The sequence below is a fragment of the Leptidea sinapis genome, chromosome 4 (genome assembly GCF_905404315.1).
Source record: "Leptidea sinapis chromosome 4, ilLepSina1.1, whole genome shotgun sequence".
NCBI classification, from domain to species: Eukaryota; Metazoa; Arthropoda; class Insecta; order Lepidoptera; family Pieridae; genus Leptidea; species Leptidea sinapis.
Window position 1 is genome coordinate 15,432,983 of NC_066268.1, and position 11,771 is coordinate 15,444,753.

At 38.3% G+C, this 11,771-nt stretch overlaps 1 protein-coding gene across 1 annotated transcript in view; it reads left to right on the forward strand.

Moving 5' to 3' along the window:
- LOC126979911 (protein Wnt-10a) overlaps positions 1 to 8,854 on the forward strand; it is a 56,289-nt gene extending 47,435 nt beyond the window's left edge. The window contains exons 4-6 of the mRNA XM_050829503.1: positions 4,544 to 4,675; positions 5,167 to 5,288; positions 6,458 to 8,854. Coding sequence (XP_050685460.1) covers positions 4,544 to 4,675; positions 5,167 to 5,288; positions 6,458 to 6,692 — 489 coding nt within the window. The 3' untranslated portion in view covers positions 6,693 to 8,854. The remainder of the gene's footprint in view (positions 1 to 4,543; positions 4,676 to 5,166; positions 5,289 to 6,457) is intronic.
- The last annotated feature ends 2,917 nt before the right edge of the window (positions 8,855 to 11,771 follow it).

The following is an 11,771-nucleotide window of genomic DNA, read 5'->3' on the forward strand; positions in this document are numbered from 1 at the left end:
TATGAAACTATTTAACCAGGAACTAAGGCTAAAATTACCAAATCAAAATTGGTCACGCAATATTGGGCTTTCAAGTCATCTATACGCTCAATTCTAAGTATATAGTTACATCAATACCTTTTGCTATAGATTCCACCGAGGTTGAAAAGTTGGAAATAGAATTTCTATCATTAGTTTTGTTTATCTTTTTTCAAAGTTTTATTTATTTTGCAATGTAAGATATTTGTTTGGGTTAAATCTTACATCTGACTTTTAACCTCAACCGCTTGACCTGAAATCTTAGATATTGCCTTAATTGATAATTATAACCTGGGTTGATTTCTTTTAAAGAAAAAAGGAACTGTAAATGATACGATTTGCCCATTAGAATTCAGTTTTGAAACTAGATTTAACAACAAATAAAATGATAAAATTGAATTAATAAATATAATAATAACAAAAAAGTTAAGGATTAGACAGAGATAGCCATAATATAATGTGACGTCACATTTTTAGGTACCTAAGCGATTACCGAAGCCCATACTCTCTTGTAACACCAGAGGAATCATAAGAGCGTTGCCGATCTTATATGGCGTATGGATATCTTATAATCGTACAAATGAATTGGATAATGGAAAACACATTGGTAGGTGGCGAGCGAAGATCGAACCGGGGGCTCCTGCTTTTGCAAGATAGGGACAGAACCTTTATTCGACAATTTTAAATGCCTGCAACGTTGTATATCTTTGTTTGATTCTAAATTTAATTTCAGTGTACAACATTCTTTTTATGTTACATTATAATAAAAAAATTGAGTCAAATACCCCATAGCGCTAGTTACTTTGAAACATAAGTTGTTAAGTCGTTATTACCCCATATAAATATCTAGGGCGCCCTTCGAACCGAAACACAATAATTCTTAATGCAATAATATCTATCTGTGAGCTTCGCGGTCGGCCTCTTCCGAGCTAGGGGCCCACAACCGCCGTATTTCAAAAGCCGGCCGGCCGAGGTGAGAACATAATAAGCGGTTCGTCCATTTTTAATATTCCAGCTTCATTACGTCGTATTACAATCGTCTTGGGTGGCGAATTCTATCGCGAACGCTCTTAATACCACGTTATTAAGGCACCAAGAACAGGAGGCGTGACGCCCGCACCGTCCGATTTATTTGAATTTTTGCTCCAACTCAATTTGGGAAATTGTTGCGCTCGCGGCGTTGGCAAAATTAAGATGTCAGCGTGATTGCAGTGAGGCGTTTAATTATGTAAATGTTATGGACTAGTGGTGGGTGGTACGAGCAATGGTGGCGGGATGCGGTCACGTACGGTCGGCACCGATTTATGATTCTGTGCGCCGCCTTTGAAAAATGATTGACGGGAATGCAATAACTTTATCGACTGGATCCCGAGATAGCTCGAGATGGGAACGAATTATAGTTTCAATCATTAGGTGCGTACAATTTTTAGTGTGTAGGACTATTGTAGTAGTTTTGTTAAAGAGTGCAATAATGGAGACTATTTATGAGTGTTTGATGTTTTAGTATTTTAAGTTCCAACACTTTACATAATATTGTAATTAAATTTATTTATAAAACGATGAAGATGTAAGTGTTAAAAGTGGCAAAAGTTTCTTGCCACTTCTACTCATTAAAGCTCTTTTTCGTAGTGGTGGCAAATGTAAAAAAGAAGACTTTTGACATTCAAAAGTGTTTTTCATTTTGATTTAATTTGATTAAGAGTTTCTTGCGCCGTTTTTTTTTATGGAATAGGAGGACAAACGAGCGTACGGGTCACCTGGTGTTAAGTGATCACCGCCGCCCACATTCTCTTGCAACACCAGAGGAATCACAAGAGCGTTGCCGGCCTTTAAGGAAGGTGTACGCACTTTTTTTGAAGGAACCCATGTCGTATTGTCCCGGAAACACCGCACAAGGAAGCCCATTCCATAGCTTTATAGTACGAGGGAGAAAGCTCCTTGAAAACCGCACTGTGGAGGACTGCCACACATCCAGATGGTGGGGATGAAATCCTAATTTGTGGCGTGTCGTGTGAAGGTGGAATTCGGCGGCAGGAATCAGGTTGAACAGCTCTTCGGAACACTCCCCGTGATAAATGCGGTAGAAGACACACAATGATGCGACGTCTCTACGCAACGCCAAGAGATCCAGCCGTTCACAGAGCACTGAGTCTCCGACGATTCGAGCTGCTCTACGTTGCACGCGGTCAAATGGATCGAGCAGATACTGGGGTGCGCCAGACCAGAGATGACAGCAATACTCCATGTGTGGCCGGACCTGCGCTTTGTAGAGCGCTAGAATGTGGGCCGGCTTGAAGTATTGCCGTGCTCTATTGATGACGCCCAGCTTCTTCGAAGCCAATTTGGCTTTGCCCTCCAGATGACCACGGAATTGGCAATCGCTCGAGATTTCGAGACCCAGTATTCCGATACTAGGCGCGGCTTTAAGAGAAGTGTTCTCGAAGAGCGGTGATACGACACATGGGGTTTTTTTAGTGGTAAACGCGCAAACTTGAGTCTTCTGGGGGATAAATTGGACAAGGTTCAATTTACCTCATTCCGCGACCTTCTCGAGAGAGGACTCGATAGAAGACACAAGTTTCACCCGGCACTGGTCGACGAATTCCCGAGAGAGACCTGCATGGCCCGTGTATACGGCATCACCAGTGCTGTCGTCCGCATAGCAATGTATGTTGGAGGTGTCCAACATATCATTGATATGCAGAAGAAACAGCGTAGGAGATAGCACACAGCCTTGGGGCACTCCAGCATTCACGGGCTTCGGGTTCGAGCAATATCCGTCGACAACGACCTGTATGCTACGCCCAGTGAGGAAGCTGGAGGTCCACTTGCACAAGCTCTTGGGAAGCCCAAATGATGGAAGTTTTGAGAGGAGCGCCTTGTGCCATACACGATCAAAGGCCTTCGCTATATCCAGGCTAACTGCCAGGCCTTCCCCCTTGCATTCAAAAGCCGCCGCCCGTCTATGTGTTAGGTATACCAGAAGATCACCTGCCAACCGTCCATGGCGAAAGCCGTACTGTCGGTCGTTGATCAACTGGTGACCCTCTAGGTATACTAAAAGCTGGCGGCTAATTATGCTCTCCATGATTTTAGAGAGCAGGGAGGTGATAGCAATAGGCCTGTAGTTCGCCGGATCCGAACTGTCTTCTTTTTTTTGGATCGGGTGGACAAGGGCTGACTTCCATGAGTCAGGGACTACGCCTTTGGAATAAGAGTGCCGGAATAAACGCGTTAGCACCGGCGTCAATTCAGGGGCACACGTTCTAAGCACGATTGGAGAAATGCCATACGGCCCGCTCGACTTCCTGACGTCCAACGAAAACAGAGCTCGCCTAACAGTTTTTTGTCTGAACTGGACTTCAGGCATAGAGCTCTGACACCGCGGGATGGTCGGCGGTGTTTTTCCGTTGTCGTCAAGTGTTGAGTTGGAGGCGAAAAGAGCGCACAGGAGCTCGGCTTTCTCTTTTGCCGTATGGGCCAGGGTGTCATTCCTCATGTGCAACGGCGGCATGGACGGCTGGTTGAAGTTACCAAGAGCAGCTTTCGACAACGACCAGAACTTGCGTGTTCCGGTCGGGTAACTGGAAAGCTGCTCGCCGTTTTTGACGACGTGCTTAGACTTCGCACGGGCGATTTGCCGCTTAAAAAATCTGGAGGCACGTTTATATTTCCTCTTAAGAACTTTGCAGTTCGGATCCTTTGTGCCCAGCGCCGCAACCCAAGTTCGATACGCCTGTTTTTTGCAGTCAGATGCTGCTTTAACTGACGCATCGAACCAGGGCTGTGATCTGCCACCGATCGGTACTACAGAGCTTGGTATAAAAATATCCATGCCCTGCAGTATCACATCGGATACTGCAACGGCGCAGGCACTAGGATCATCCGAAGGCAAACAAACCTTGCCCCAAGGGTAGGATGCAAAAAAGGAACGCATCCTATCCCAATCTGCTGACTTGTAGTGCCAAACGCGGCGGGTTGCTGGTGGTCTGCGACGTCGCTCGTTGCGTTTTCTCGCTCAGACTGCTATTTTTTCGGAGATAAACTAATTCTAAAGAATTTTATGTATGTATGGCTCAGTCACTCTTTCATAGTGTTCACGTTGGACTCTGTCGACTAATTGGAAAGCTTCCTTCGAACTTTGAGCATAAATACTGTCATTTTGTTTGTTAAAATGTTGATCAATTGCAAAATTGGATTTGACAATACAAAGTGTTCTTAAAAAGCTAAATTGAATAAAGCTTATTTCATTTTACCCCTTATTGTAAAGATTTTTAATAATGATATCAACAAAAAAAAACCAAAAAAAAAAATACAAAATCATTTATTTCACACTTTTCATGTACAAATTAACATTTTATACTGGGCGTTCCACACTAGGCGTTGCCTGTCTCGTCTTTTCTTGGAATTATTTTATACATCACTTTATTTTCATAATTTTTACATAAAAAAAAGTGTGTAGATAATGCATGGATAGGCTTAAATAGCTTTATAAATTGCAACAATATGTTAATTCTCATTTCAGATACTGTCTTCTCAAATGGAAGTTCGATGCAAGTGTCATGGCCTATCTGGAAGCTGTCAGTTGAGAACCTGCTGGAGAGCCACGCCTGATTTCAGAATTGTTGCAAGTACCATTAAAAGACAGTACCGAAAGGTAAGTTCAATTAACGAATTCTTAGAAATTAAAGTACTTTCTGTCCGGATACGATTATGCTTAGACAAAAATATATCAACACAAACTAGGTACAGATACTTCAAGTCATATTGTCACAGTGACGCGGCAGTCGTCGTACGAGAAATTATAGTCGAGCTGTGACACAGATCAAAGCTGCATGTTTACAGGCACACACAGCGCCGCGCGTCAAGATGACTTGAAGTATCTGTAAATTAGTATTAGGTTTTTGTTATCTGGATGCTCTAACCATCTAAATAATGTAGCATGCTTATAGCAGTTTTGGTTGATATATTAATATATTATAGAATCAATCTGGTTTAATGCTAAATGTTAAATGCATGATTTTCTAATGGTTAATAAATAAAAATATTTTAAATAATAGCAAGGAGTTGCTTACCGCTTCTTCTCATTTGGTGTCAATTAAATAAATGCTATTGATTCATGCTATTATGTTACCTGTATATAAACAGGCTCTGATGGTCGCGCAAGAAGAGTTGAATAACGGAGTATCAGTACTTCGGGGCAGACCCCGCGGCAGGAGGAAGGATCGGCCTCGACCAGCCCCTAAAACAAGCCTGCTCTTCTTTGAAAAGTTAGTTCTTATCATTGTATACATCTAGAATGACCTTCAGCTCCAGATTTTCATCTTCACTACCAAACTTACTACCCTATGTAAAGTACCAAACTTACTTCTATGTAAGAAAACAGACAGTTGTAAGCGAATTCGAAACAAGACATAAAAATACTGAACGCGAAAAACAATTTTCAGCTATGTCTAAATAAATTTTAATTAAATATCTGAGATATTTGAGGAGCTCCGACAGCTAAGGACAGCTCCGACAATAACTGCTGGAGTTCGCCTCGTAAAATATAATGGTATATTCTAAATTATAAGAAAGTTTGAGTACTTTAAAATTGATCTTCACAATATCCATTTGATGATACAATAGACGTCAGTCCTCAAAGTTAAAAAAGCCTTGATGCTATTCATAATTACGATGCGTCTTGCGTCGAAACTCTTGCTCCTCTTCGTATCCAGGCTTCTTTCATTGGTGCTGGGGGCAGCTCCTATTTGATATCTTCGACAGTCGCAGACGTCACATGTATGTCAGTTTCCGTGAGTCTTAGACCTATAGTACTTAGACTCTGTTTGGATTTACTTAAGTTAAACTTAACTAGGTGTGATAAAAGCTTTTGTATTGGGGTGTCTTAGCTTAAGCTCAGTATATTTTGAGCTGACTAATGACTATAAAAACGATATCAAAGATTTACGTTTAGCTAAGTTTTACGTTAGTAAAGTCGAAGTATGCTCTGTAGACCTCAGCCTTAATGGTTGGAATTATCTACGCGTCTCAATACGCCTACTGGAAGCCTGGATAAACTGGAAGGAAGTGGTGAGATTGCCGGCCTTTAAGTTGCACTAGCAGCTATTTCCGCCAATAGATCAGCCTAGCTGTTCAGAAATGCTGCCAGTATTCTTGAAACCCTTCCTCGATCACTCGAGGATTATCACTAGTTTTTACTTCATGTAATTATATTAGGAATTGTAAATATAGTTATAAGCTCTGTTGTAAATAAATAAAATCACCATAATTTTTACCCGTCCAGATGAATCTCAATAATAAAATGAATAGCCATTATTTTGACAAAATTAATTGTGAAATTTAGTTAAGAAAAGCTATGTTAGGCATCAATCAAGCAAACCCATTATCAAGATGATTATTATAAGATTATTTATCCAACACTTTTATCTTATATCAGATCACCCAGCTTCTGTGAAGCAGATGCCCGCATAGAGTCATCGGGTACATCAGGTCGGGTATGCCGAATCGGTAGGACCTCCAGATCAGGTTCCTGCGATCTTCTCTGCTGCGGCCGAGGACATGACCTCATCCGAAAATCTAGCATCACACCCTGCAACTGTACCTTCCACTGGTGCTGTAGGGTTGACTGCGAGAAATGTAAAGACGATAAATGGATTGCAGTTTGTAAATAGACATCTTTCTCGGACTACCCGCGAGCATTTTTCTAAACTGAAATTGGTGGTACGATATCTGATGCATTACATTATTCATATGTATGTTTGTCCGTTAGCTTGTATATAAGCTACTGCTCTGAATTAGTCCTACCGAATTAAATTATTGTAGGCTTTTAAACTTCACGTACATGTATGAGAAATTATTTTTTCTTTTATTATTATGTAAGAGGATGACTAATGAGCTACCTATATATCTATGTGTCACCTGATGATAAGTGATCACCGCCACCCACATTCTCCTACAACAGCAGAAGAATCACAGGAGCGTGGCCGGCCTATTGGATAGGTGTACCTACGCGCATTTTTTCACGCCGTATCGTCCTGCAAACACCGCACAAAGAAACTCATTCCACAGCTTGCTTGTATGTGGAAGAAAGTTCCTTGAAAAACGCACTGCGGAGGAATGCCACATATCAGATGATGAGGAGTTACAAGTAATATAACATTGTATAGAAGTTATGTTAAGCTCATGTCATCGTTTAGTGATTAATATTCGAAATATATAAATAAATCGGAAGACGAGATCAAGACCAAACAAAAGCCTCTCGAAAACGGCGAAGTTAAAATGCTATTGTTAGTAATAACGGAGTTTTGAAGGGGAGTCATATAAATAAGTATATAATTTGTCAATGTAATATTTATGCTATTGATAAAAAAACACAGTCCAGTTTTCATGGATGTGGTAAAGGATAACAATAGATACAAATGATTAAATATGAATTCAACTGTGTTTAAATGCAAGTATACTGTGATTTTTTTAAGTGACGTTTATGATTAAAAAATAAAAGAAATGTGATGGTCCAGGTTTTTTACAATCCCGAAGATATATTACGGGTTTATTTGTATCCAATGTAAGAAATGTAAGACTATGAGAAGTATTTTTTAAACAAGAGAGGCAAGAGTCTCACGTGATGGGATGTAATGAACTAAGCATAAATATCAAAAAACGTGTTGCCATCCTTTAAGGTAATCTACTATCCCTAATAAGTATCGCTACAGGAATACTACAGCCGGTAATGATTTCACTAAGTGGCTAGGCGAGGCAGAGTTTCTATAGTCTGACAATTCATGCGCGACCGTCCTATGGGGTGACAGACGTTGGCGGGGAGGGGTAGGTACTAATGATGTCAGCATATTTCTACTGTGTCACCCGCTACCCGCTGGAATCTTCCTACCCCGCCCCGCTACGCTCTGTCAGCCCGTGGGACGGTCGCGCACGAAGTTGTCAGACTATAGCAAAACGCGCGATTGTAGAATGACAAACTTCAACATGAATTGTGGGAATTAAATACATTAGACAATATACATAATATTATACTCTTCAGTATTATAAACTTTCGTAAATAGTAGTGGTCTGTATTTTAAGTTTCATTTCCCTTTCATTTTATTATTTTTATTTCATATTTTTACACTAATTTTTTACTCTTTTGCATATAAATCAATTATTGGTAGGTACCTATATTAAATAATTAAAAGGAACGCTTTATCGTTCTTTGTCCTTTAGTTGCGAAAGATTTCATTTAAAAAATATACTAAGGCATTCATATAGGAACTACCATCAGAACTTTAAAAATTATATTTTAAAACCATCTACCATAGCTAACAACACAATTCCATAAAGACAAAACCTTATTAAAATCAGTCCACATATACCACAGATAAAAATACAAAATACATACACATTAAACTTACAATATCCCTCACTAAAAAGCAAAATCAAAATAATTTAATGCGAAATAATTAGAACAGTAATTTCTACATCTGACAGTTTACGAAAACAAAGTAAACTTGATTGGTTGTGCATTGACCACTCAAGGGATCAAAATGGGAGAAGGTTTTTCATTATCAATCTTCAAAAGAAAAGGCCAATAACGCTTCTTATTACAGGAATAATTTAAAGTCTGAGAGAGAAAAACTAGAGAATCGGCAGTGGTAATCAAATAGTTTTATATTTTTAGTTGAGCCATAAGAAAATGACCTTGTATAGTAGTAATGTGATGTAAATATTTTTCCTATACTAGTTAATAATTAGGTATTTTACATTGTAATATTGTACTTTAATATTTATTGTAGCAATAGGTTTGTAATGATATAAGTATTAAAATATTTCCTTAGACTAATTGTTGTTTTATTACTAGTTACATCATTTAAAATTCTAAGACCTTTCTTATGGTTTGATAAAGAAAAGAATGGGGCGATAATAATGGACCAGAAAATTTTTTGGATGTATGTTAGTGACCACACAATCAGTTACACTCCATAGCAACACGAGAAGAATAACCATGGTTGCCTTTTAGGTATATATCCATTATTTTATATACACTTTTATGTATAAGTATAAATCCTTTATTGGTGTACCTGACCTTACTTACTTACGACCAGAGATATAACAAGGATCACGTCGAATTGCGCCTTTCACCCTGAGCCTTGAAGATGAAATGTCTCGTATGCCAGCATCCACACCCACACTAACTATACCGGAAAACAGCAGTACCACAATGAACATTTTTGGTCAGAAAATATAGGAGTGGTAAATTTGCTACTCCGGAGAAATACTGTACAAAAAATCATTTGTCGCAGCCTACTACTACTACTAACACCAGCCTTTCAATTAACAGCCTAGCCGTTTTACTAAAAAGCAGCCATCTGCTTAAATCGATCAGTCAATTTAATGTCTAGCTCTGTAATTAAATACCGACGTTAATTCTTTATAATTGTACTCTATTATTTTATACTGTTAACACTAAATTTAACTAACACGTACAAACATAACCTAAACAAACCTTACAAATTTATCAATATTAACTTTTAACGAAATGGCTAGACTGGGATAGTAGTTTTACAGCTATTTCATTAAATGGCTGCGACAAATGTACAATTTAATATAAAAAGTAAAATTTTTCTCTACAGTTAGTTCAACAGTAAGTGTCAGTTATTAACTAATACAAAAAATAAATATCATTTACACTTAAACCACCAATCCGATTCCCCTCCCTAGTAATCCTCTTATTAACGTTACACAGATAATTCACGTTTTGACGCACGGATAGCATGTCAAACGAAATCGTGACGGATCACTGACGTTTTTGACAGCCAAGTGGGTATTAGACATCATAACAATAACAATCTGTGCTCCTAACACTCGATACTATTGAATAGGACTACTTGATGGTAACAAAAGGACAGCGGAAGTAATCGTAACGGATCGTTCTTTCTTTATTTCCTTTGAGATTATATTATACAATAACATTTACGCTTATTATTAATAGGTTCTGACGTCAATATAAGAACTATGTGCTTAGGGTACCAAATTGGAAAACACCTCTAGGTACCATTCTCAGATATAATAATCTAATTGCAAAAATTCTATGGATGGATAGACAGATATCCGCACAAAAAATATTTGATAGTAATAGGCTATTCATCGATTTTTTAGAATATAATATTCTAGAATTTTCGTAAAGATTCGATAGATCAATGCCAACTGGTATTTTTATTTCCTTAAAATAATCCCACTTTATTTTAAGAAAACTTTTTTAAATTTAAACGATAAATGTCGCCCTTAAAAGAGAGCCGCCATGATCGTGACGTCATAATAACATAAACAAAGAAACGTCAACGTCAGTGCAATCATTATTGATTTTTCAAGAAAATAACAATGCCCTTTCATAGTCCGCATCGTTGGTGTGTTACAGACGAATTGTTTCTGCTTTTGTGACGTCACAAAATGGTGGTCGGCGGTATCGGTCATTTTCATTTTGAAAATATAAATAATTGTCATTTTTTTTAACAAATTAGTATTGAGTTCACATTTGTTATGGTAAAAATACTATAAATAACATACTTTCATAATTTAATTTTGATAGATGAAACTGGCCTATTACAGCTCAGAGAAAAACAAATTCTAGGCTGTGTCCTCGATATTTAATAATGTGAGTAAGATCGCCTTTTTATCGATGACGGGGAGAACTGCTCTCTTGTTCTCATTTTTTTTGATGCCTTGAACATTTTCATGAATTTAGCTGGAACAGTTATCTTGAACTTACGACTCAATTCTAAACTACATAGTTCCGCGTTGTCTATACTATTCATAGTTTCTTATGTGGTTATTGCAACTGTAGTTAATAATTATCAACAATAAAATTAACTTAAAGTGTTCAAAATAATTAGAAAAAACTCCTAAACCACAATTAGGTGAAAAAAGCGGATAAAAGGGGAAAAAAATTATTATCACCTAAACTACGCAAAATCGGAGAACATACATAGGGGTGATTCGGATACTCAACTATGATCAGGATAGTCAACTTCTGGGCCACCTGTATAATATAAAATCGATATATTGTCGTGGAAATCTTTGAGGGAGGCCTTTATCCACCAGTGGACGTCTTCCGGGTGATGATGATGATGATAATGTACTGATCGTTAATGGGCGGGCCCGTATGGTATACCTACGCCTTTGTCTATCCTAAAATAGTTTTCGGTTTCGGTCAGCGCTGGAGGCATCGCATTTCAATCCAAATCTCGATATAAGTATGTGTTGTTATTTGAGTAAATTCCATTTAAGTATATGATTTTTTCTAAATAAACGCGAAGAAACAACAAAAATAACGACGATTATAAAATAACCAACGCGTTTGCGCTGGAAACATTGCATACTTTACACGCCTGCGCGAAGATATGTGTTTCTGCTCATCCCTAATATTTAATGTTAAGATTGAAATGCAAATTGCATGTTTCAGTCTTTGGTTGAGAATCTCCACACCACTAAAGTGGATCACCCCACAGTAGGACGGCTAGTTGTGTTGTAGTTCACAGTTGCGCCTTTTTCTGTCGCCAAGTGAGTGCTAGCCCTGATTATGGTTCGCTTTGACGCGTGCTGTAGCTAGTAAAATTACTGGAATTATGAGACTTAACATCTTAATATGTCTCACGGTAGGAGCACAAACGCAGTCTCATGTACGTTTACGACACAAACATAGATTTTGTACTGTAGAATCAATTAATGAATATCTCTATATAATACCAGTAGGAGGCTCC